Source organism: Urocampus carinirostris, chromosome 2, assembly GCF_059441175.1.
Source record: "Urocampus carinirostris isolate Australia breed hairy pipefish chromosome 2, RoL_Ucar_1.0, whole genome shotgun sequence".
Lineage (NCBI taxonomy): Eukaryota > Metazoa > Chordata > Actinopteri > Syngnathiformes > Syngnathidae > Urocampus > Urocampus carinirostris.
This window is the reverse complement of record NC_142350.1, coordinates 10734139-10761878: the sequence shown is the minus strand read 5'-3', so window position 1 is coordinate 10761878 and position 27740 is coordinate 10734139. Positions and strand designations below refer to the sequence as shown.

Sequence of the window (27740 nt, the reverse complement as noted above, 5' to 3'; positions counted from 1 at the left end):
CTGGAACGGATTATGGTCGAGAACCGAGGTTCCACTGTAATAATATTGGTCACATTGTCTCTAAAATAGAAATGCTCCAAATTTGGATTAAGGAATCGATATGCTATTAAAAATAATCCTTAAATTGTATCTGCTTATAGGCTTTTTCTGTTGTTTTAAAATGATCCCGATGTGGGCATCGGTGGAATTTACGCTGCGCTTGATTCTTCCGACACCTGGCGCCGACGTAACGGCGCGCCTCCTTGCCATTGGTCTGTCACCCTTCCAAGCCCCGCCCCCGAGTTTACAAATAAGCCCCGCGCCTGCCTCACTGGAGCACAATTTACCCGGACGGCGACCGGGAGCGCGCTTGGAAGGAAGCTTTACGCGCGAGACATGACAAGAACCTCGCGGAAGCTTCCACACCGAAATGGATCTCCCTAAAAACATGATTGGGCTGCTATGGATTTTATTGCTCAACAATTTGGGGGACTCGCGCGCGGAGGAAGGTACGTGCACGCATGCGTTCGCGCGTGCTCGCCCCTCAGCTCCAAATCCGAAACCTGCTTAATTTCTCGAAGCGACTCGTACGCATTTGCGCTGCGCGTGCACGCGTTGTTTAAAGAGCATGCTATGAGTTCGATAGCAAAAGTGCACTGGAATTAATTTCCTGATTTTGTGTTTTCTTGTGCATCAGAATTCAACCAGATGTAAATCGAGCGTTTTGATTGAGTGAGAGCATCTTTTGTGCAACTGGTTTCTTTGTCTGCTTCTCATTGGCTGGTCTGCGTTCTTGAACGCTTGTCCAGTTTTTTGGGCATGGGGGCGCGTGGGTGAGGGTGGGGATGTGATGTTGTATTTATTATAACGCTTTTGTGGGTGTTTTTACGTGTGTTGTTGTTAAATGCTTGGTAATATGAGCACTTTGAAATGATCGATCAACTTGGTTTGTCTGATTTTGCCTTTTTGCTCTTCTACATACAGTACATACAGTAAAAGTAATACCCCTCCCTCGAATAAAACCAAAAGCTGACATTTGAGATCTGCGTATTCAAAAGTCCCGTCTCATAATTGTCCGGATTGTCAGAAAACAGATTCACCTACAGTACAGTAAAATAGTTATTTTGCAGATACATTTTGCTTATATCTTGCGACTTATGTCATTGCACTACATTTAATTGCACTTTTGTTACAGTATAATATTTTTCTTTGTGCTATTTTTCATCAGTTGGGCCAGTCTCTAAGCACTTTAATGTCATGTTTACCCTGGAGTGTCATGTTTAATCTCGCTGAATATAATTGATATGAACATTGATATCAACGACCATAAAGAGTATTCAAATATACAAAATGGTACCTGTTACCCCTTTTGTTGTTTGCAACTAAAGGAATCTTAGTTTGGAGGTCAACATATCAAAAATATCAGTGCTTAAGAGCTTGGTATTGATAGATAATTCATATTAAGTTTAGTACAGTAATGGTATTGATTTGGGAATAAATGAAATGTATTCCAGATACCAGTATCAGACGGATTCAATTTTTGTTGACAGCTCAACTATAACTTATATATATGGGTATTGAAAATATTTATTGAAGCCAATACCTGTGTTTAATATTGCTACTTACAAAAATGGCCGATACCCATGCCTACTTATTTATTTTCTTCAAGATGGTGCCCGATAATATCAACTGCTCTCCTCTTTTTAATCGTGTACAAATAAAATAATCATATGATTGGAGCCCACATTATAACAATTGAAGTGGTGTCAGTGTTAAGTGGTATTGGCATGAGTCCCATATTTTCTTCCCTGAGATATTATTCAGGGAAGAAAAAAAATAAATTTCTGGCACCTGTATCAGACAGACAACACTCATAGTTTTTTTGGACAACTCAACTATTAAGTACCGAAGTGGTATCAAGAAATACCACATATTGGCCAATACCATGTTTGATATATCTACTTGAACTGCCCGATACTTTTTTTCTTAATAGTCAGGAGTTAAACATTAGAAAAGCATATTAGCATCAGAAGTATCAGAATCCGTAACTATCAGTACTTTGGTTTGTTGACTACTCAAGCTGCTTAATGGCAATAGTTTCATATGGATAAAAGAAATCCTATATCTATATGATTATATAGCATTTATCCTAGTCATGTTATCAAAATGGTATCCAAACAGGCTCTATATGATTATCAAAGTATTTATACGCATTGTGGTGCCTAATATCATCCATTGTCCTATTGTGACTGTAATCTAATTAGGAACTAGAAATAATTATAATATGAGGTTAATATCAGAAGTAGATACTTGTGGGTTCAGTGTTTAGTAGGGTTTTCAGTTATTTTTCAAGAGTTGTGTACTGGTAGTAGTATCGGACTGAAATTAAATCACATATCAAAATCTTGCTTTTGAGTGATACTTGGCCTTATTTTAAGGTCTTGGTAATACTTAATTGGTAGCAGAAGTATCAAAATCATTAGTGGAAACTATTGAAGAGTGAGAACTCATTGTGGTGTGTTTCTGTTTATAATATTAATAATCATCATGCAGATTTTCCAGATATTTGGATGGCGGCGATACAAATACTTGGCATTTTTAAGGCGTACTGGTAGAAATTGTATCATGTGGGTTTTGTACAGGGACTCCATATTACAAGATCAGATTGTTTAAAGAAGTCGACTGCAACTGATATCAATATGCGATCATGCTTGTCTACTGAAGTTTAATTGTTTCACTCTGGGGGAAAATATCACACAGTATTCCCCTTGAATGTTTTTTTTTATCACAATCATAAAGTAGACGTTTGAGTAGTAGCTGAATAGTTTCTGATTCATCAAAATACAAAGCAGTATCCTTAACGATAATATACGGTATCATTGAAACTACTTAAGTGTGAATACTTTTGCTTTATCAGTCTGTAAATGATAATAGTAATCATAAAAGTTCCACATCAAATTATTAGTATTGGGTTTATACTAATATACGAAATGCATCAACATACTTAACAAAATCTGAACCCAGTATTTCTATTGGTGACTGTTATTGGTCTAAAGTAAACGGAAAAGTACCCCTGATATCAAACTTGTGTTACCAGTATCATTCACATTCAGGAAGTTCAAAAAGAGAAAATTGTGTTAAATGAATTGAAGCCTTATGGGAAAATGCTGTACTACTGTATTTTTTTCCTTATTGGGGATAAGGTTTTCATTTCAGTTATCATACTGGTATCATTCTGAAGAACCCAACAGTAACTTTGGACTAAAACCCTTCCTTACCAACGTCAACTATTTTTCTGATTGTAAAATTAAATCCCTCCGTTTCGAGCGGCATTTTTAATTTACTGGCCTTCTTTTTTCCTATCTGGTGCGTGCTCACGCATGCCTGCTTCAAGTAGCGTCGGACGTCTTAACTCAGGCGAGCAGATGCTAAAACATATCTACATCACTTGACAGCCGCTATACCGCTAGCACTTCAAGACGCACGTGCAAGCTAACGAATCCGCGCGCGTACTTGACACGCACAGTACGGCAAACGTGAGTACTACGAGCGCAATCGCAAGTGAAATATATAATTTCCGAGTGGACGCTGAAGTGACCTCTTGTTGGGAGGAGCAATCAAGCCGCACTTTTGCACGCAGTCGCTTCCGTTTGTTGCCAGATGGAGGCGTGCCAATCCCTGGAGGATCACCTCAGACTTTTTCAGCATGTGAGCTTCCTATAAAAATGACCAGGTCCAAATAATGTACCCACCACGCAACATAAAGATTCAAGAGCAGTCTACAGGGTTCTTACAGGTGCTTGAAATCCTTGAAAATGCTTAAATTTTAAAGTTTGGTTTCCAAAGTTTGAAAAGTGTATGAAATGCTTGAAAATATTGGTATGTTTCTCAACATGTCTGACTAAAAACAACGCCAACACTGTTCTCTGGTGGTTTTCCACAGCACTTATTTCCTTTTGATTAACTGCAGCTGGCATTGGTCTGTATATCCTTGTCCAATGAAGCATCATTGCCTCTTACGGGTCGCGCCCATAAGGATAGGTGCATGCTACACCTAAACGGAGCACTCCGAAATTTGTATTACTTTAAGGATTAGATAGCTTTCCCAGTGGTAAATTTTAATGAGTAGAACTTGCATCAACTGAAAATTTTAACTACATATTAATTTAATTTATACCAAACCATGAGAGATTTGTCTATATTTCCTCAAGATCTGAAAACCATATGTCTTTATGAATGCGTATGCAAGATTAAAAATCGTATTTGCAAATACATTTATCACCAGATTTTTTCTTTTAATGGGACTGGAGAAATTCGAAATTTGGCTTTAAAAGTCTTTAAAAAATGCTTGTACAGTATTTGGCAATGAAAAGGCCGTACAAACCATGTATAAGCCACATTGGATTATGTGGCGCAACCCCCAAACATATTCTTCTCATTTATTTTCTTATATGAGGCGCACTGGACTGTAAGGCGCATGAATTGAAACTACAGCAAAAGCTACCACATTTAATCATGAATAACCACTGCGCATTTTGTATACTTATTAGTGCTACGATTGATCAGTCGAAAACTAGCGCAAATCATAACCTCATAATATTGCATGAATCAGGGATCAAATCCAGGCCACCAGATCACATACAGAATTGGGATTCCATTTTATATCATTATCACACTGTTTTTTACTCATAGTGTCAGAAATGAATTTTAGAGCATGGAGAAAACAGAAAGTCTCCCTGAATCAATTATCCTTGATCACATATTGCTGCGAGTATAGACCTGCACAGCACCTTTTTTTTCAGCTTAGCGGTTCTTATTTTGTCGTTACCTTATTTCCACCTAGAACTTAATGCACTCGTGCAGCTATATTCCATTATCCCCAAACCCATATTACTGCTAGTGGGGACTAGCTGAAGGTGTGCGGCAGGTGGGCATTCTGGCCAACTGAAAACTAAATGCACATTTGTGGTCGTAATCCATTATTCCCAGTCTACTCTTCCTAAGAACAAGGGCTGCCAGAGCACATTTTTCCATTGTGGCCCGCCTAACATGAACGGCACTATTTTGGCTGCAATCCATTAGCACGAGTTGGCTATTGCTGATCGTGGTGGCACATAGGGCAATTTTATGTCATGCGTGTCAGCTCTTTTTTAAATTCTTTTTGCCTAAAATAAACAGCACTCCGTGGCCGCGATCCATTATCCCCGGTAAACTTTTGTTAAAAGGGGGGTGACTTTTCCCAGGGTCTGATTCAAATGATGACTTCATTTTCAATGTAACGAGCCACTGAAACACTAGCTCATCTGTATCTAGTCTCAGCAGATTGTTTTTTGAGGGGGGCGGGACTATACACGTTTCCTTGTTCGCATGCCCACCAAGGCTGTTTGACTCATAGCATACACTAGCCTATCACCCTTACGCACACACTGTGGCATAATTGGGCAATCCAACACACAAAGCCCCCCTAATCTGCCGCCGTGATACCACTTGCTGTGTGCTGTCTGCTCAGTGCACAATGCACAATACACTGATATCAATTACAATACGACGATTTAGTTTAAAATCCACAAAAGCAGTGAAGTAGCGAGGGGTCTCCTTTCTACAATGCTTCTAAGATGAAAATAGGTTTTTGTTTTTCCACCTTTTCCCTATTTATACGTTCCCCCTCTCCAACAAAATGACCCCCACGAAGTGAGGTGGCGTAGAACCCCCACAGAGTCGACCCAGCCACTCCCCCTCTCCCTTTCCGGCGGGCTTTTCTCATTCCCGGCGCTTCACCGCTAACACACCTTGGCATCTCATCGGGCTCTCATTTACTTCCACATGCCTCCTTGCTTGCCCTACTCCCCCCAACCCCCATCAAAATCCTTCGCTTGCAGAACAATAAATGCACAACCGAGGCGAGATTGTGACGTGTTTGCATGATGCCTGGCTTGTCATGCATTTGTGGGATTTTACCCGGCTTTGCATGCAATGCAATGGTGATCATTTCCATTGGGGATCTTTGATACCACTTTTCCAAACTGACCTCAATTCTATAGAACTGTAAATTCCAGACAACAAACCGCTACTTTTTTCCGACAAATGTATTCCTCACGGCTTTAAATGCTGCGCGGCTTGTTTGGTGGCGTGTCCCTGGCGGTTCATATCGTCTGCAGAGAGCAACTGGCTTAGAACTGGTGCGGACCAGGGAATCCGACTGTTTGAATAATACAAAGCATGTTTTCTGCCAAGTTCTCTGAATGTCAGAGTGAAGAAATTCAATGAAGCATGGGTGAACGCGAGTAACTATGTTGATAGCCAAATGCCTCCATCTAATTCGTGATGTGCATTAGACAGTCCACAAATGGGCGTCTTAATTTTTTTAATTTCCTCTTTTTTTTTTTTTAAATGTAAAACATGGACGTGAAGGATTTAATACTATGGCTGCTTAAGCCTGCAGCTTAAAAAGCATTGCTTCCTGTACAAAAACAAAGTTGAGTTTCTTCTGTATAATTTGCACATTCGACTTTTAATCGTAGTTTAGTCTGTAGTCCAGAATTTACGGTAATTGCTTATACAAGATAACAACGACAATAGAACCAAGATACCAAAAAACACTAGCAATAAATCAATAACAATAGAAAGCAAATAAATTATAACATTTCTCCTAATTTTTGCAATTGAAGTAAGATATGGCTGGTATCAACCCTAGTACCTGGTATCGTACTTATTCATCCCTAATTTCCACCAGGATATATTGCGGCGTCATGACCTATTATTCCACACGAGGGGTCTCTAATGTGGTGCCTATGGCCACCAGGTAGCCCCCTAAGAGCACCTCAGTAGCTCTGGGACCGCTTCTGAAAACAGCTCACGAGTGATGGGTCATAGTCATTTTGCAGGTAATTTGATTTCTAACCGGCATGATCAGTGTCTTTACAAACAATGTTTAAGTGTATTTAGTTTAACCCCACTTCTTATATTTACAACCAGGTAATAACATAGCAATAACATTATAAGAGCTAACTAATTATATGAGTTGCTAATGTATGCCCTTTGTGGTAATCAGTAACAAAAAAGTAGCTCTCAGCTTAAAAAAGGTTTTGCACCCACTGATTTGCACTATAACTTCTAGTTCCTGTTTGTAAATCGCCCCAAAGAGTTGCGAGTAATAATACTTTCAAATATGTTTTTGAACCGATGCCAACTTCTGGTAATGGTTTTCACTCATACGACACGACAAACTGGTATCGTTACTTGCCCATCCTCCCTTTAAACTAATGCTTATAATTGGTATTGGTTTCGGCCCTGAAAAAACTCATGTTTTTTGGGTCTGATACTGATGTTTGGTCTAAGTACTCACTCATCTGTATTCATGACTTTGAGGCATTGTGACTACAAATGAAGACACAAAGTATTCCTTTAAAAAACTTCCGCCAAAGTCCTAAAAGTCCAACTTGTGGGGTCAGGGGTTCGACCTAAAGCCGACTTGTAATTGTTTTGGCTGGCGAGGTGAGCCAGGCTGCTCGCTCTCACAACGGGGACATCTTTGCCGCAGCGTACAGTATTTCCATATAAGCCTCGCTATCGTGTCTCATCTGACAGAAATGATCCCACTGTGGGAATATTTTTAGCCCCGGAATATATATATTTCCTTCTTTCCTTGAATGCATCTTCTTGTTCATAAAAAAATCAAATAAATCAGTGGGGAAATAAGAATTAGTTTTGGGGTCTGTACATAGATTGAAATGTCCTTAATTTTTGTTAATTAAATACTTTTGGTGTGGATTATTCATATCTCTTGAAAAGGTTATTTCTCCTGTGGCAACCATTGAGTTTTTATAAAATATTTTATAATAACTTAGTAAATTTTATATTTTTAAATATCTATATAATGGTTAAGCAGCAGCACGGTAGTGCAGAGGTTAGTTCTGAGGTCATGGGATCAAACCTTCCTGTGTGGAGTTTACATGTTCTCCCTGTGCCTGCGTGGGTTTCCTCCGGGCATTCCAAAAACATGCATGTCAGGTTAATTGGCCGCTCCAAATTGTCCCTAGGTGTGAATGAGTGAGCAAACTGTCTGTCTGTCCCTGTGTGCCCTGCGAGTGGCTGGCAACCAGTTCAGGGTGTCCCCTGCCCACTGCCCGAAGATAGCTGGGATGGGCTCCAGCACCCCCGCGACCCCTCCGTGGGAGGAAACCGGAGTGCCCGGAGGACATAAGGATAAGTGGTGCAGAAAATGGATGGATGGATAAGCAACTTATGTGTGTACGTCATTTTGGAAATCAGCAATACTCAACTGGGTATACTGGATCACGGCTACAAACCGTACAGTTCATTTAAGATTGACCACAATATCACGCTTCAGCGTTTTAAACCAAAAAAAAAAACATCCACTGCCAGCCCCTGCTTTCGGCAATGGTTGAATGGTGATACTGTATTGTGGCCATAACAATGCAGTTCATTTTTGGCGGGCCACTACTCCACGCTTCAGCAACCTGAACCGAAAGCAAATGTGCTCTGCCAGCCCCTGTTCTCAGCAATAGTCGTATGGGGATTATCAATTGCGGCCAAACGAGTGCAGTTTATTTTAGGCGGGCCACAATGCCATATTTGAGCAACCCAAAACTGAAAGACACATGTGCCCTCAGTTCTCAGCAATAGTCGACTGTGGATAATGGATTGCGCTATAAGGAAGGCCAGAACAGCTTGCATTCCAACAAAAGTGCCTTCTGCCTTTTATTTTAAGTTGAACTAAAACTAGTTAGCTTAGCAATTAGCATTACTTCTCTATTTTTCCTAGTCATCCTTCGATGAATACGATGAATCGTTTTTATTGCCACATATGTTAATTTTTTACTGACTATTGACCTATTGTATGACATTTTTGTTTATTTTCTGGAATTTTAGCTTGCTAGCTAACAATTACCCACAGGTATCTACCACTGCACAGTACGGAATTGTATCTATGGCTGTTTAAAAATATTTTCATATAGAGATGACTAGGAAAGACAGTACTAGCTACTGCAGTGCACCTAGCCAGAACATCTTTGTCAGCCTAATTGTCTGTTTGCATTTTTTTTAAAGTTACTACTGTAATTAAGAAATAAAGAAAATCATTGCTTAGTAAATTCTTCTTTAAAGATGAACTTAGATTGTTATTTCAGCTCTATGAATTAGTCATTTAACTAGCTTTCTTCTACGTCAAAAGAACATAATTCCGTCACTGAGACTACTATTTTGTAAACTTAAACAAACTTAAGAAACCGGAGGCAGCAATACAGGATATCGATCCTGCACTTTTCAGTCATTATTTTCTTGTTCTAGCAGCTAATTGAAACCGTGATTGAAGCAGTCTTGCTCTTTCCTCTTTGTGCTGAGTTATTTTTTTTTCCTTCTGTACTTTTGTCGCCTAGCCTTCCTGTTCTTGTTGCTAAGAAATGCCTGGCTTCTTTTCTTGTAGTTTCTGTTTTTCTTATTAAACTTGCGTTGGTAAGATTTCTCCAGATCGGTATTTGAATTAAAAAAATAGTTAAACTGGAAAAAAACACAGTAAAATGAAGTTAGAAACAAATATTTAAGATGGTTTCAAGCTTCTAAGAAGTATAATATACGTTTTGAATGTTAGAAAAATAGAAAATTTAATACTTGATGTATACAATATAATTAAAATATATCAAGTATATTTTATATTGTGTTTTTTCGATATTATTTTTTTCAATGTTTTTTTATTTAACTTTTCACAATGTTTATCTGAGCACTAAAAATGAAATGAGAATGAAAACTCAGTCACTCTTCAATTTACGCTTCACCAATGATATTTCAAGGGCCAAAGTTAAGTTGCAGCAGATTTAAAGCTTTAACTTGAGTTAACGTAAATGTCACGGTTGCCATGGCGCCCAATTGGCCCCGCCCGTCTCGCGCCATCTGCGGCTCGTTGACGGATTGGCTTTCCGTCTATTTAAGCTCAGTGTTCTCACTCTTCCTTTGTCAGTCCGTCAACGAACCTCTGCCCCGCAAGATGTGGGTTTTGACTCGGTCCTGTTTCCTGTTGTTATTTCCTGTCCGGTATGGTTCCCGTTTATTTTGTCCTTTTTAATATAGGTTTCCAGTTTTGTTCCCGTCTAGTTTGTCCTGTTTAATTTTGATACCCTGTTTTGATATCAATCATGTCTTTTCCGTTGTTTAATATTGGTTTCCAGTTTTGTTCCCGTCTAGTTTGTCCTATTTAATTTTGATACCCTGTTTTGATATCAATCATGTCTTTTCCGTTGTTTAATATTGGTTTCCAGTTTTGTTCCCGTCTAGTTTGTCCTATTTAATTTCGATATCGTGTTTTGATATCAATCCTGTCCGTCCCGTCCTCTACGGTATCGACCCCATCCGTCTGATATCTGCTCGGGCAATTGGTATCGATCTCGTCGGCCTCTGGCTTCCTATCCTTCCACGCCAGACTGCTGCTTAACGTGGATGACTCCCTTTTACCCGTAAAATAAAAGGCTTTTGTGAGAAACGTCACACATTTGGGTCCTGATCCTGTTTCGGTTCTTGACAGTAAAGCCACTTTGAAGATTAACCTGCATAATGTTAGTCAAGTTGTTGTGTCTTGAAAGTTTTACCTGAAGTTTAATCCAAGTTGTTTTCAAGCTTTACCTAAGTGGCGATTTGTTAGTAAAGGTCAAATCAAAGAATTGTGACAGATTTAACTTGTGTTAACTTGAAGCCACTTAAAAGCTTTACCTCTGTAATGCCAATTAAATGTCCAAATTGAAGTCAAAGCAGCTTTAAAGCTTTAACTTGAGTTAACTTAAAGCCACTTTGAATCTTTAGCTACATAAAGATGGCTCCATGGGCAAAGTCAATCCAAAGTGTGTTGCAAAAGGTAAGTTAACTCAATGTTTTGTTTTTTTTGAAGCGTTGCCCGAAGAAACTGCTATTCAATGGCCAAAGTCGAATCAAATAGGCTTAAATGCTATAGCCACTTTCAAGTTTTACCTACAGTATGTAAAGCCTTTTCAAAGCCCAATGTCAAGTTGAAATGGCTTTGAAGCCCTAACTTGAGTTAACTAAGCCAATTTCAAGTTTTACTTCATCAAAGGTAATTCAAAGCCCAAAGTCAAGTCGAAGCAGCTCTAACACTTTAACTTGAGCTAACTCAAAGTACTGTAGTTTTTAAGCCTTATCCAATGATTTCCAAAGTCTAGTTAAAGCAACTTTGAATTGATGCAAAGCCACTTTGAAGCTTAACCTACCTAAAGCCATTTTTTAAGGATAATGTCAAGATGAAGCAGCTTGAACTTGAGTTAACTCAAAGCCAGCAACTTTCAAGCGTAACACAAGTCACCAGTAACTTAATCCTTTAATTGGCATTTCTGAATTAGTTTGGATATTTGTACTAGAGTGTAAGAAATTCTTCAAAAATGATTGGTTGTTGTTTTTAATGAAAAGTTGGATGAAAAAGAAATCCTAATTTTAGCAGCACTCCATGTTCAGCGGTCATGCCATGCCGGGTCGAAATGTATGCACACAGCAAAGCAAGGAGTTGCTTTTAGACACTGCCAGGAAAGGTTATCAATAAATGTGGACTATAGATTTTGGAGCACCGTATTGATTCGTGTAGGGTGACTAACGCCACGGCAATCTATTACTGTTTTTTTTGTAATCCCTACTAAATCCTGTCCAAAGGGAAAACCAAAATCGGAAATGTAGCAGACATATATGGTTGGTTGGTTGGTTCCCTTCAACACTACGGTCGTAGAGGCACCATTTACTGTGGTGTGTCTTGGGCAAGCACAGCCTGGGGGCGCCCCATCCCTCCCTGCTCAGTACACAATGCACAATACACTGATATCAATTACAATAAAGACAATTTATTCTAAAATCAGCAAAAGCAGTGAACCAGTGAAGACCGAAGCGTGAAGTAGCGAGGGGTGTCCTTTCTGCAATGCTTCTAAGGTCTTAAGCAAGGGACCTTTTAAGTGTTAGGTGAATGTCCTAATTCTCTCCCTCCCACTCTCTCTCTCGCTCTCTCTCTCTCTGTCTGTCTCTCTGTCTCTCTGTCTCTCTCTCTCTCTGTAACAATGACAATAAAGGTATATTCTATTCTATTCTATTCTATTCTATTCTATTCTCTCTCTCTCTCTCTCCCTCTCTCTCTCTCTCTCTCTCTCTCTCTCTCTCTCTCTCGCTCCCTCCCTCCCTCTAATCTTGTCAAACGTAAACAAAATCCTGATCTCAAAAAATGAAAGATAGTCTCTTGGGTCTCTTACAATTTCTGTTTTGTTCTGGCAATACTTCCCGAGATTAAGCTGATATTTACGCTGACACTGCCCCTAACCGCATCAAGCAATAGCATCATGTCGGTGGCTAGCTTAGCTTTTGCCACTATTATCACTTCAGTGGTTCATACTCGTGAAATTTATTTTATTTGACCACCTTTCTCTTACTGTTGTGTTTTTGTGTGTTCTTATGAGGAACTACATATTGCATTTAGCTTCTATCTATCTGGCCAGTTCCTTCTACCTTAACTATGTACGCTTGTGAAATTCCCTGCGGGGATGAATAAAGTATCTATCTATCTATCTATCTATCTATCTATCTATCTATCTATCTATCTATCTATCTATCTATCTATCTATCTATCTATCTATCTATCTATCTATCTATCTATCTATCTATCTATCTATCTATCTATCTATCTATCTATCTATCTATCTATCTATCTATCTATCTATCTATCTATCTATCCATCTATCCATCCATCTATCTATCTATCTATCTATCTATCTATCTATCTATCTATCTATCTATCTATCTATCTATCTATCTATCTATCTATCTATCTATCTATCTATCTATCTATCTATCTATCTATCTATCTATCTATCTATCTATCTATCTATCTATCTATCTATCTATCTAGTGCTAGTATTTTGGGCAAGATCACTTATAACTTTGCTTTCACATGGCAGACGTATTTCTGTTATTTTATTTTTTTGTAGTGTGTGAATTTTAAGCCCTGCCTCACTGATTAGCATTCATATCAACCTTGCACAGGCCGCACCAACATTTAAGCTCTTGTATTATGGTGGGGGCCCCAAACTATTGTCTTGAGGGCTGCGAGTTTGAGACCCTTCCTCTAAGGGATTACATGTTGAAATTAGTTTGGAGCTGACTAGTTTGTTCAACACATGGTTTCCATCATCCCTGTTTCATAAAGACATTGCAATCCAGAAACAATTAAGAAAGCTAATGCCAGGTTCCCGGACCTTAACTACTATTGCTAATGCTAACATTGTTGACTAGGCCGCTAACTGCTAATGGTAGCACTTTTGGCTTAAAAGTAATCATGCACATTTTCTCATCTCATCTCATCAGCTGCACCGCTTGTCCTCAGTAGGGTCGCGGGGGTGTTGGAGCCCATCCCAGCATTCATGGGCAGCGGGCAGGGGACACCCTGAACTGGTTGCCAGCCAATCGCAGGGCACACGGGGACAGACAACTCACTCGCTCAGTCACACGTAGGGACAATTTGGACCGGCCAATTCACCTGAAATGCATGTCTTTGGAATGTGGTAGGAAACCGGAGTGCCCGGAGGAAACGCAAGCACGGGGAGAACATACAAACTCCGCACATTTTGATTACAAAAAAATAAATAGTTGTTGTGTTTCCTCAAATGTCGGATATTTTTGCGATGAATCATTTTTAGGAAAATGTGAAATGAAAATGGTTGGAATGTGCTTCTTAGTCGTGATTTTTTTCTAAATTGAGAGATTTGCTGTATCTGCCCCCCTAATAATTCATTTTAACTAAATAGCAAATAGGAGTAGCTCGGCCGACACCCGTTGAGCATTTTGTAATCCCTCATCCCGTCTCCACCGTTGACAACCGTCGCTTCGGAAATTTATCCGACGGGGCCTCATAAACCATTAGCTTCGTGTCTTACAGACCCTATTAATCTTCCTGAGGAGGATTTGACCTTTCAAACTCATTAACCAGCAGACCGACGTGAAGGCGTGCATAAGCGACTCTACTTAGTCAATCTTGGGCGACCGCAAACTGGCCTTTTATCTGAGTTTCTGAGTATTGTGGTAAAACTATATTTTCTAAATGCCTACCATTCCTTAGCCTACCTAGCAAACAAAGTACCTAGCTTCCTTAGTAAACAAGGGCCTAGCTACTGAACAAACTAATGTTCATTGCTCATGAAGGACCTAGCCTTCATTGCTAACGGAGGCCCAAGCTTGGATAGCTGACAAATGACCTAGCTCCCCTATTTTATGAGGGACCAAGCTGCCCTGGCTAATAAAGGAACTAGCTTTCCTTGCTAATAAATGCTCTGGCTTCCCTAGCTAACAAAGTACCTAACTTCCTTACTTAATGGAGTAACTTGCTTCCCTTACCAATGAAGGACAAAAAAAAAATCACTGAACAACTTAGGCCCATGCTTTAGTAGCTAATGAAGTACCTAGCTTCCCCAGCAAATAAACAACCTAGCCTTCCAAACTAACTATTTTTGATTATTCTGTGTATTTTCAGCAACATTTAGCTTGTTTTACAAGACTCACATTTGTTTAATTTTACTACATTTTCTCCACAAACATTGCAGCCCTAGACTGTAAAAAATGAGTTGGTTCGTTCTCCCCTGAGATTCAATCTGCAACCTCAGTGACACTGTTTAAATCTAGGCTTAAAACACACACCTATTCTATAGCTCATGAATGACCTATATTTCATGTTGTGAATGTCTATGTATTGTTTGTTAATGCTACAGCCATTGCAACCTGGTCATCCTTTTTATTTGAGTTTTTATTTTTAATTTTATATTATACTTTAGTTATTTTACTTTTTTTAAAAACAATTTTCACGCTATATCCATTGCAGCCTGGTCATCCTGGTCTTTGCTAACGGATTCCCTAACGTCGCATGCTGATTGCTTATTATGCTACATGATACATATAGGCTATAAAATACAAGTAAAAATTGGGGAAAATGTTCTGAATACAACTTTGTATTTTCCATATGCTATTAATTTTCTATTCTAAGCAATATTTAAATCCATAAATATTGACCTTATTGACAGATAAAAACATCAACAGCACATGGAATGGTTTGGCATTCGGCAGTAAGCGGTGAAATGAAAACACATAGCACAGACTTTTATTTAAATTCAATGCTGCCACCATTTTGTATGGAAATTGAAAACATGACAAAAATGATAACAACCATTTCAAAAGCTTTATTTTGATTGGCTGTGGCCTCTCAACCTGGCAGGAAATATTTGTGTAGGCATACTAGGCGATGATTGCAATCAGCGCCAGGCGGTTTTAGGTCAATTGGTTTGTCAGATAACCTGGAGGTAACTTCGTCACCTTTGCGGGTCTAGAGGCCAGTCACAAATGCAGTCTATTAAGACGCTAGATTGCCAATTGGCCAATCGGAGACGATGATACTGATTGCAAGAAACAAAAGTCGGGGCGAGGAAGGGAGTGCCTCACTGCCCATTGCGTCTTGTATTTCTAATTGCTAAATGCGCTGAGACATCGCAGAACTGTGTTTACCTACATTTGTCATTATTATTCTGCAACGCTGTGGAACATGGAGTAGGGGATGCAGTTCTTATAAAAACGTATTCATGTAGAAAAACAAGTGGATCCTGTTCTATCATACCAGTAGAGCACAATACCAAGTGGTTGTTTTTAATTATGATACAAGTATTTGTAAACTAAGTAATTTTGAAAAGTAAAAATATATCTTATTAGCAAGGTCTATTTAGAACTAGTGAAAAAATTAGTTTTCCAAGCTATTGGAAGACTTAACTTCCCCAGTTAATGGGCGACCTAGTTTCTTTAGCGCAGTAAGAGCCTAACTTTAATAACTGAAAGGGGATGAGCTTCCCTGTCAACTAAGGACCTAGCGTGCCAAACAAAGAAAGGACTTAGCTAATAAAAGTAATGGTATTTATAGCTAACAAAGGACCTAGCTTGGGAACGACCTAGTGTCTTTAGCTCAATAAGAGCCTAGCTTTCCTAACTGAAAAGGAAGGATCTTTCTATGCTGACAAAGGGCCCAGCTTGCTTAGGAACATGCAACATATTGTAGATAGCTAACAGTGGACATAGCTTCCTATGCTAACAAAATACCTGTTTTTTCTCACTAACAAATTATCTGGCTTCGCAAGCTAACAAGGGACCTACCTTCTCTACCAAATGGAGGACATGGCGTGTCTAGCAAACAAAGGACTTAGTTTGCCTTGCTAAATTATATCCAGGTGTTTATAGATAACAAAAGACCTAGTTCAAGAATGACCTAGTTACTTTGGCCAAATAAGAGCCTAGCTCTCCTAACTGAAAATGAAGGGACTTGCTTAGCTGACAAAGGACCTAACTTGCTTAGTAACAGATGACATAGTATAGATAGCAAAACAATGGACATAGCTTACCAGGCTAATAAAGTAACTGTTTTTTCTAACTAACAAATTATCTAGCTTCTTAAGCTAACAAGGGACTTACCTTCTCTAGTAAACGCAGGACATGGTGTGCCTTGCAGATGAAGGACTTAGTTTTCCTAGCTAATAAATGACTTGGTGTTTATAGCTAACAAACAACCTAGGTTCTGCTCTCTAACATAGAAACTAGCTTTCCCAACTAATGAATGATATGGCAAAATACCTTGCAAAAGAAGAACCTAGCTTGTTTAGCTAATGAAGAACATCTCTTCTTAAACTAACGAAAGACCTAGCTTCCATAGCTAACAAAGGACCTATTTCCCTTGCTAAAGGAGGCCTTAGCTTCTGTTGGCGTAGACATTTCCTGTCTCGCTGCGTGTTGCACTTCTGGGATTCGGACCAGGTATTTAAACAAAAAAAGCGCAGGTTAGTTGAGCTTTTATTACACAGTTATGCAATAGAATAAAACCGAGTGCACTCCGGAACTAATGTTCACAAGAGCTTTCTCTTTCCAAAATCTACGGACACATTTTTGTATTTGCAAAATGGAACATGGAGCTCCAACACTTCTGGAACTCCCATTACAAGAACTTAATGTACAAATATTTAAAACTGCACACAGCTAATTCTTCAAGGTTATATGATAAGGCTAAAGTACAATGAAATGAAAGGATACATTCTTATGAATACAGTAAGTAAATATTTGAATAAAATATGTGGATAGATATGATGTGCCTTTATATCTATCAAATACATAATGTAATTATCAAAGTAATAATATGATATATAACTGAAAATCTCAAGCAATAATCAAAGCATACCCAGTGACACATTTAAATAATTGAACACCTTCCGAGATAGTGAAAGACCTAGCGCTCCCTTCCTTACACTGCCTCTTGCTTTGCAAGCCCAAAAAAAAAAATCCACCTTGCCTGGCTATTGAAAAAAACGGTGACCCTAGCTTACAAAGCGAAATAACTTAGTTTCTCTAGGTTACAAGGCACCAAGTTCCTCTTGCTAATGAAAGACTAAGCTTCTGTAGATGACAAAAGGCATTGCTTCCCTAGCTTCTGTAACATGAATGGGTAAGTGTGAAGCACATTGTAAAGCACTTTGGTAGGTCTTCAGTGACTTGAAAATCACTATATAAATGCAGACCATTTACCATCTTATTTCCCAGTTTCCTAACGGAGGCCATAGCATCGTTAGCTATTGAAAAACCTAGCTTCCTTTCCTAACAGAGCCCTTTTGCACAGATCTTAGATTTACTTGCTAACAGAGGCAAAGTATGCTAAACATAATCTAATTTCAACCAAACTCAAGTTTAAAATATCAGAAAAATTAGATAAGATTTGAAAAAAAAAACTACATTTGCAGATGATAAAGGTTATTATAGGCAATATTTACCAAAAAGTCAAATGAAGTTTGATTAAAAAAATGGTATTCACCTTTCATAATTTTTTTTTAATAATTTACATTTGTTACATGGAGCTTGGTTATATTGTGAAGGGAAATAAACAATACTTAATGCTGCGCTAATAAAAATTGAGTAGTAATCGCGACCTCCGGATTAACCTGCATAAAAATGAAATTACTCCTCAGATTAAATCAATAATTAGCCAATCTGTTGGACAAGAATAATGCATTTTGTCACGAAATATGACTTACCAACGAAAGAAACTTTTTTTTTACTCCGATGTTTGCCTTCGGGAGCTTAGCAGTAGTTCGTGTTTTCCCTACATTAAAAATTTGAAAAGAATCTTGTTAACCCAGATTTCTCCTGTCGCTGGACAGCATACTACCCAGAAAAAAACCCCAATGTTGTTTACGCGGTTTCAGCAAGTGCTTTTTTTCCCATGTCGCCAACAAAACAAATCTCTTTTTTTTTCTCCCTGCTCTTATTACATATTTATTATTCCTTTAACAATATGGACGGTGATTGCAGCATTTTGACCTGTATTGAGAATTAGATGGCATTTCTTCTTGCTAGAATTGCTTGAAAAAATTTGCTGTACTTGATTTAGCCTCAAATTTAATAGAATTTATTTTTCTATTTGTAGGACAGGAGGGGTGGCTGTTTACAGCTTTTTACATATAAATGCATTTTATTGGGGTTGATGGAGGTGGTCCTACTTTTTTATTAGACGTGTTTTTTTTTCTTTTCCGTCCATTCTTCGTCTTCTTCTAAAGGGACAGTGTGTAAAAAGAAATCATTAAAACAATAGGGATGGAAAAATAAGCAAAGATTGAATTGCTTGAAGAAAATGCATGAGCTGTCATGTAAAGGTTGCTTGAGAAATTATCATTCATTTTACATAACATGGGCCTCAACTTAAAGGGACAGTGTGTAATATTTAGCACCTCTTAGTGGTAAAATCTAAATTCATTAAAAACAACAGCATTAATATGAATAATAGGAAAACGATATTTGAACTATCATCTAAACATCATTTCTTCCATTATCTGCACTGCTTATCCTATGTGTAGAATTTGTCCAGACCTACAAATACCTGGGTGTGCAGCTGGACAACAAACTGGACTGGACTGCCAACACAGAAGCTCTATGTAGGAAAGGGCAAAGCCGACTTTACTTCCTCAGAAGGCTGGCCTCCTTCAACATCTGCAAAAAGCTCCTGAAAATATTCTACGAGACAGTAGTGGCAAGCGCCCTCTTCTATGCGGCAGCGTGTTGGGGAGGCAGCGTCAAGAAGAAGGATGCCTCTCGTCTCAATAAACTGGCTAGGAAAGCGAGCTCTGTTGTGGGCAAAGAGCTGGACAGCCTAACAACAGTAGCTGAGAGACAGGCACTGAAAAAGCTGAGGTCAATCATGGACAATCCATCGCATCCGCTTCACAGCATTATCTCCGGACAGAAGAGCAGTTTCAGTGACAGACTGCTGTCACTGTCTTGTACTACGGACAGACTGAAGAGATCTTTTCTTCCTCATGCCATGAGGCTCTTTAACTCCACCCGGCAGAGTAAAGGCCCACATTAAACCACACCACCTACATTGGATATTACCGAATCTTACTGCATTATGTATTCTGTGTAGCACTATTTAGTTACTCTATATAACATGCTAAAGTGGGCATTTGCACGTCACACTGGGTATTTGTATATTGTATTCTTTTGGCTTTATTATTGTATTGTTCTCAGCTCAGGGATGCTGCTGGAAATGTGAATTTCCCTTAGGGGATGAATAAAGTATCTATCTATCTATCTATCTATCTATCTATCAGTCGGGTTGCGGGGGTGCTTGAGCCTATCCCAGCTAGCTTTAGGCATGGCAGGACAGAGACAGATAACTCAATCGCTCATTCCCACAAATATTTTGGCCATCTTGTTGCTATGTGTACCTGAAGAGTCAAAAACCTTGTTAAAGGCTGTGTAAAAAAAAAGAAAAATAAAACATAAGAAAAAGCGTCACTTTTAGCCTGCATAGTGTATATTCTTTCTTGTTAGCACTGTTTTAGGTGCACTACAAAATACAGCGACATCTAGTAATCAATTCATACACAATGTCCCTTCAACCTCCCTCACGTTTAAAGCTAGTTTCAAGGATGGAGCGGACGGAATTAACAGCAAATTAGTGACGTCTGGATTTGATAGTAGCGCGGGAGTTAAAAGTAATGGACTTTGCAGGAAGGTCATTTGAAGAAGATTGCCGTTAAATGGCTAAACAGCGCTTAAAGCACTAAATAAATCGTATTCACTGGTCTAGGGATGAAGCAGATTTACACGAGACTGCAAATTGCCTAGCGGCTGGTTCCGTACAATTGTTTTTTGTTTTTGTTTTGTATCTTTAGCTCTCGAAATTTAAATAGTGACATCATTCAGTTACTCTTTTTGTGTCATGTTATAGCTTAGCTGCAAATGTGTCATCATTTGTGAATTCCCAGAGCTGTTGGAAGGGATTTAAAGATTACACAATGATACATAGCAAAGACACCTACTGTATGTGGTTGATTTTCTTTTTTAAACTCTCGCTGTTTTTCAGTATGTGAAATATTTGACAAATCCGACAGTTTTTTGTCCAATTTTTGAACCTGGTGTCCAAACTATGGCACGGGGAGCCATTTCTGGCCTGCCAATGATCATTTTGTTTACCGAAACTACCTCAGTTCTCAATACATTCTTTATATACACCCTGTAAAGTACAGGTGACCAAACTATGGCCATTTGATCCCTGCTGATTTTTTTCACTGGCCCACAGCATTTAAAGACAATTCTTTTAATATAAAAAAAAAACAATCTACTATTCTATATTTTATTATTCTTTATATTTCTTCATATAATTTATGGTAATTTACTGTTTTGTAAAAGTCAAGTCAAGTCATTTTTATTTGTATAGCCCCTAATCACAAAAAGTCTCAAAGGGCTGCAGAGGTTATTACGCGGACTATTTTTCAGACTATTATTACATCATCCCCTGATCTGGAACTTACATGAGGGCAAGGAAAAACTCAAAGACCTCAACATGGGGAAAATTAAGAAACCTTGAGAAGGGACCACACATGTAGAATCCCCCTTTCAGGATTACCAGACAGCAAAGGATGTTGCAAACACAAATAATACAAAGATAATGTCCACGAAAAGTATAGGTTATTCATATGCTATAGAGTAGAAGTGTGTTTTAAGCTTAGATTTAAACATTTCCACTGAGGTTGCAGATCGGATCTCAGGGAGGAGAGCATTCCACAACACCGGTGCCCGGATGGAGAACGCTCTCGAACCAGCGGAACACTTCTTGGCTCTTGGGATCACCAGAAGACTAGCGCTCTAAGAACGAAGGCTTCGGACTGGAACATAGGGGGAAATCAGATCTGAAAGATATGAGGGAGCAAGTCCATGTAGGATTTTGTATAATATTAAGAGAACCTTGAAATCACATCTTAGACTAACAGGGAGCGAATGCAGGTTAGCCAAAATCGCCGTGATCCGATCGGACTTTTTTGTCCTAGTTAAAAGCCTCGCTGCAGCATTTTGTACCAGCTGAAGACTCTTGATTCTGGACGGGAGACCGGAGAGTAGTGCATTACAGTAATAGAGACGGGAGGTAACAAACACGTGAATTATGATCTCCGCATCCGACTGAGACAGTATAGGACGAATTTTAGCAATGTTGCGAAGATGGAAGAAAGCAGTTCTAGTAATTTTCTTCACGTGTGTTTGAAAGGACAGATCGGGGTGAAATATGACACCTAAATTTTTAACTGAGTCACTCTGTGTGATGTGACATTTGTCAACGTTCACAGCAGTTTTTGAGAATAAGTCACGGCATTTAGATGTACCAATCACTAACCTTTCTGTGTTTTCAGAGTTAAGACACAAGAAATTGAGTGACATCCACTCTTTTATCTCCGTGAGGCAGGCCTCCAAATTTGCACAGTTTAGTGTGACAGATTCCTCCATCGGGAGATATAGTTGAGTGTCATCTGCGTAGCAATGGAAACTAATATTAGTCTTGCGAATGATATCACCTAATGGAAGCATGTAAATGCTGAAAAGAAGGGGGCCAAGCACTGAACCCTGCGGAACACCACAGGTAACACTAAAGGGCTCAGATGTCATTTCGCCATATTTAACACAGTGTGTCCTATCTGAGAGGTAGGATCTGAACCATGAGAGGACGGTTCCTGAGAGACCAATCCATTTTTCCAACCGTTCTAGTAGGATATTATGGTCCACTGTGTCAAAAGCAGCACTAAGGTCCAGCAGCAGCAAAAGTGATGAAGCGCCAGAGTCCATTGCCAGTAGGAGATCATTGATAAATTAATATATATTTTGAATAAACATTTTGGGTGAAAATATATAAAATTATTATTAGTATATTATTAATATATAATCAATATTATTATCTTTTATGCATTTTTATATTTCTTTTGGTCTTTTATCACAGTTTATGATTATTATGATTTTTCTTTAGCGTTTATGGTGATTTATGTTCAATTCTCGGAGTTCCTAGGGGTGTTTGAAATCCTTGAAATGCTTGAAGTTTAATGTTTTCTTTTCATGATTTAAAAGTGCTTGAATTTGGGTGAAGTGCTTGGAAATATTTTAAATTGTAGCCATGTTTCTCAACAAATCTGCTCAAAAATGACACTGACACTGCTCTTTGGTGGCTTGGCTTTGCCATTCCATAGCTATTTCCCTCCTGGTTAACGGCAACTGGTCTTATTTTGTACGGTGTTGTCCTATAAAGTGATTTGGTTGTCCTATAAGCACCCAATATGACCGCTGCATGCTACACCTAAATAGGGCACTATGAAATGTATATTAGGATTACGGATGGCCATGCAACAAATTGTGAAACTGAAAATGTAAGCTACATTTTATTATCAGGTATTGTTCAGATCCACAAACAGGGTTGGGTGGGGTTACTTTAACTTGATTACTTTCAATTACTTTTGGATTACTCCAATGCCAAATATGCTAATAAAAGACAAAATAAACTAAATATAAATAAAATGACTACATTTTGTGCAGGCTTCAGGAGTAACGGAACACATGGAACGGCAAAAATGATGTTGGCAAGCTGTTTGGATTTATTTTCATTTTGTTTCTGTCGCGTTTTTTTGTTAGTTTTTCCGGAGGTCAAAGAGATCAAAGCCAGGAGAGAAAGCTTACCACGTGTTGTGAGTCATAATTGTATTCATATTTAGTTTTCATTGTCTTTTATTAGCATATTTTGTATTGGAGTAATCCAAAAGTAATTGAAAGTAATCAAGTTAAAGTAACCCTACCCAACCCTGTCCACAAATATATCCGCAATTTACTCAATATCCCCAAATCATATTTCTTTATAAATGCACATGCAAGATAAAATATCACATATGTAAATCAGAGATATACTGCATTTGTGGCTCTGCTGAATACATGATTTACACGAGATTCTTTTTTCTAGTGGTACTGGGGAAATCGGAAAAAAATTGGCTTTGGAAATCCTTAGAAAGTTGTTAAATTTGGCCATAAAAGGTGTATGAACCCCAAATTTTGAATTGGAATGTTGTAATCTCTGATGTATTTAAGGTTATTTCTGAAATAAATCTGGCATTGCAGAGTAAAAAGGGCAAAAGGACGCTGATAGGAATGCAGTTTGGGGAGGACAGTACTGCATCTAATCTGTTTATACTAGCTCACCTACCGCCAGCCCACCGCCCGCCCCCCCTCTAATTCTAAAGCAGACAAACAAACAAATCTACACATTAATGCGGCGCACACACTTTATGAAGGCGACAGAGGTCCTTTTGCTTATCTGGCAGGCGCAATCTGCAAAAAATGGAAGCATTGCATTTGCATTTTAATTCGTCCTCAATCAGGGTCCCTGTTTGCCTCCTCGTTCTGTCCCGTCGGCGAGGGACCGGACAATTCAGAACTTGAGATGAGAACGTTTCTCACGCTCTGTTTTTCCACCTTCTTTGTTTTCTACCGCCGCTCTGCAATTTTATTACTTTTTGACGTTAACCTTCTATTTTTGTTGACTTTTTCTTTTCATTTCCTATCCCTTTCCTGCCAAGGCGATACCTTGGAATGGAATGAAAACAATCTTGGAATACTTTTTTTTTTATTAAGAATGCTTGATAACAGATTTGTTTCAGACTTATACCAATACCGATACCATTACTATAGTACCCAAAAGGACCAACCTACTCTCTGAAAATCTATATATACCAGTCCATACAGACGCTGCCCTATTTTCGACCGAGATGGGTTCCAGACGATCGTTCATAAGTTGAATTTGTTCGTAAGTTGTTTCAGTGCTATATTTTGTATGGAGGGTATGTCTAAGGTTTATATAAGTATCCTGTATTGTTTTTTTACTAAAAATAAACATTTCATAAAATAATATGCTCTATAAAGATAAATAAAGTGAGGTTTAACTTACTTTTGGAAGATGTGCTTCAAGAGGTTCTCCTCCGGGGTAGAGAGTGGACGAAATAAAGCGAACCATTTTCTCAACCACATCAAGCTTTTTATTCCACCTTTTTCAATAGAAATGTCTCGCCTCTTCTTTCCACTTTACACGAACCATATTGAATGAATGCACGAGATATTAAACAATAAAAATGTCAGAATTCTTAGCGCGCTGGAGATACAGTATAGAATATTTACACACAAACTAGGGAGAGGAAGTTAATTTTTCTTCCGGTTATGCTGGTTGACCTCTCACAGCGCCACCACGCCGGTAGCGGCAGAAAGAGGCACTACAGTAATGTCCTGTACTCGGAAAAAGGTGCACACAATACAAAATCTAACTTACAGCAATGTCCGGGTATTTTTCGACATCCCCAAAAAAATGTTCGTATCTACCGTTTATCGTCAGTCGAATGGTCATAAGTAGGGGAGTGTCCGTACATGTTTATAAGGAGTCACGAGCACTGATAACTCAAAATCGGCCAGTATCACCACTGGTATTAGCGTTCACTTATGCCTAGATTGCACATAACATTGTCCAGTTCTCAGGACAAATTTGGAACATTGAACAGTGGCTTTTGCCAAACGGCGCCTGCCAATCCAAATGATTGACAAGCGAGCATCCATTGTGGAGCATTTATTCTCGCCGCCTTGTCACCGTGCCTGGGAAATCAGAACCTTGGAAAGCGGTTTCAGACCTGTGGTTAACAGTTAGACCACAACAAGTAATTAGTCGCCATAATTAAATCCTCCAGTAAGCAAACCGTGCACCGTGGAAGCCGCTCTCGCTGTTTCTTTTGCTCCATTTACATAAACAGTCCAAAAAAAGAAAAAAAAGGAAAAGTGCGGTATTAGCAGATTAATTCTGTTCTATTATCCGCCAGCCGATAAGCAAATTAGCAGACGGCTGCGGAGAAAACGACGCGGAATAATGGCTGGTGCGAGGAGAGAGGGAGGAGTCAGGATTGGGGGCCTCCAAGGGGCCGAGGGGACTTTGTTAAGTTGTGTGTGTTTTGACTAAAGTGTGTTTGTCTCTTTTTATTTGCGTCGTTAGTCGTTTACCGAGGCACATTTGCATTATCCTGTGTTAGCACATAACAGTCTGGTCGCTCAAGATTTGTGTGAGTCACCTGCTTTTGTGTCAGTTACCGCTGCTTTAATGGTACATTATGTATTTGGCTTGTCGTGATTAACCGATGGCTCCTGAGTGTGGCTATTGTGTGAAATGCTGATTGGGAGTATTACTATGGGTACTTGCGGCGCTAAAAATATCCCCACAGTTTTTAATTTTGTTTGTCTATCCTACCTATCCACCTATTTCTCATTAACTCCTTCTCTCTCGTTCTCTATTTACATCTCTCTCGTTCTCTCCTTTTCTCTCTTGCTCTTTTTATCTCTTATTTCTCTTTCTCTATTTTGTTATCTATCTTCTTCTTTCTCTTTTTGTGATCTCATTCTTTTTTTAATTTACTTTCTCCCTCTTTCTCTCTGTCTGTCTCTCTCTCTCTCTCTCTTGCTCTTTCACTCTCTTGCTCTCCCTCCCGCTCTCCATTTATCATTGTCCCTCTCTTCTTTTTCCTCTCTTCCTCTCTTTATCTTTCTTTTCTTTTCTCTTTCTTTTACTATCATGATCTATTTCTCTAACTTTCTATTCTCTCTTTTTTTTTGATTAATCATTGGCTCCTTTGTGGCTAGTATGTGCAATCCTGATTTAGAGCATTATTACTTGTATTTGCTAAACAAAAACATTTTTTTTTACGTTTTTTTAAATTCATCTTGCCTATCTACCTATCTCTATTTATAAATCTCTCTTTTCTGCAATACGTTTCCTTGAAATCAGGGCAGCACGGCGGCGCAGTGGTTAGCGCGTGTGCGGCACAGTTCTAAGGTCTTGGGAACCTCCTGTGTGGGTTCAAATCCAGCTACCGGACTTACTGTGCGGAGTTTGTATGTTCTCCCCGTGCTTGCGTAGGTTTCCTCCGGGCACTCTGGTTTCCTCCCACATTCCAAAGACATGCATTTCAGGTGATTTGGCCGGTCCAAATTGTCCCTAGGTGTGAATGAGCGAGCAAGTTGTCTGTCCCTGTGTGCCCTGCGATTGACTGGCAACCAGTTCAGGGTGTCCCCTGCCCACTGTCCGATGATTGCTGGGATGGGCTCCAGCACCCCCGCGACCCTGCTGAGGATAAGCGGTGCAGCTAATGTGATGAGAGGTTTCCTTGAAATCACATGAAACAAAATCGAATTTCTTTTTTTAATTTAAAAGTTTCCTGATTGAAATAAGTTGGCTTAACAACACAATATCAATATCTAGTATCGGTAATTCTCATCCAGCACCTCACGTTTTTCCCTTCTATTTAATACACAGTTGATGTTGTATATGGATTGATGAGGCGGTTTTATCCGTCTCAAGGGTCAGCCATTTTGCCACTTAATGTCAAGACAGAAATACATCACATTTTAAAAAAACATAACTCAAAATTCCTTTGCGTCTTTACAGACTGTATTTGTTTATTTTCTCTTGAGATCAGCGCAACTTCTAAAAACTTAAATGTAGACTTTCCCTAAGGGAGAGCATTACATTTAGATGCTATTAAAGGATTTAGTGTACTTTGTGTACACCCTGTGTGTCCATAAACATAACGCGCGCAAAGCTCATCGAATATAAGCTTAGCCCTTAAAACGAAGTCCATCCTAATTTTTAAATGTGCAATAATCCACTCTTTTTGACACGCTCACCAGATGGCAAATGCTATGTATTAACCTTCTTTGACTTTCATTTTGACAAAATATGATATTGTTATTATAATATGGAAGTTATGGGGACTGTTAGCGGGTGGACTGCGGCCCAGCAGTCTGCCCATTGATAGCCAAAAGTATTATACATTACGGGCCAGGAAGGAGCAAGTAATGAAAAGCGAGTAATGATGCATGCATGCAAATATTAAATCCACATTTGTTTCTCCCCCAGGGAAAGGTTGCATCATTATTGTTAATGCTTGGGTTGGAGGAGTTGAGCAGCTCCTCTGAGGCTGAAGATAATTCGCTTTTGTTCATTCTAAAAATACTTTGGTTAAACAATTCCTCATGAAATGCATCACTTTGTCAATTTAACCACTCTTTCTGGACTCATTTGCAAAAAGAAACCCCACACACAAAAAATAAAGCAGTCACCCAAAAATACCAAAACAAACATGTTTTAAGCATACAAAATGTATTTTATTTGGTAGGGAAAAAAATGTAGAAATTATAATTGAATGCAATTTATCGGCTCAATCAAAAATACATAAATCGGGTTACTTTTTTGTATATTGTTTTTAGGAGTTAAAAATGTTTTCCTGTGTGCTTTCCCATTTTCTCCTAACATTTGGGTTAAAGGCACCGAAAGAGCTAACACAAACATTTGCTTTGGGTCC

General features: G+C 38.9%; 1 protein-coding gene across 2 annotated transcripts in view; it reads left to right on the top strand.

The window, feature by feature from the left end:
* The first annotated feature begins 333 nt into the window (after nt 1-333).
* The window catches only part of epha10 (EPH receptor A10), a 228162-nt gene continuing 200755 nt past the window's right edge, over nt 334-27740 (top strand). For both annotated transcript variants that reach the window (XM_088328870.1, XM_088328869.1), the window contains exon 1: nt 334-488. In XM_088328870.1, coding sequence (XP_088184996.1) covers nt 410-488 — 79 coding nt within the window. In that variant the 5' untranslated portion in view covers nt 334-409. The remainder of the gene's footprint in view (nt 489-27740) is intronic.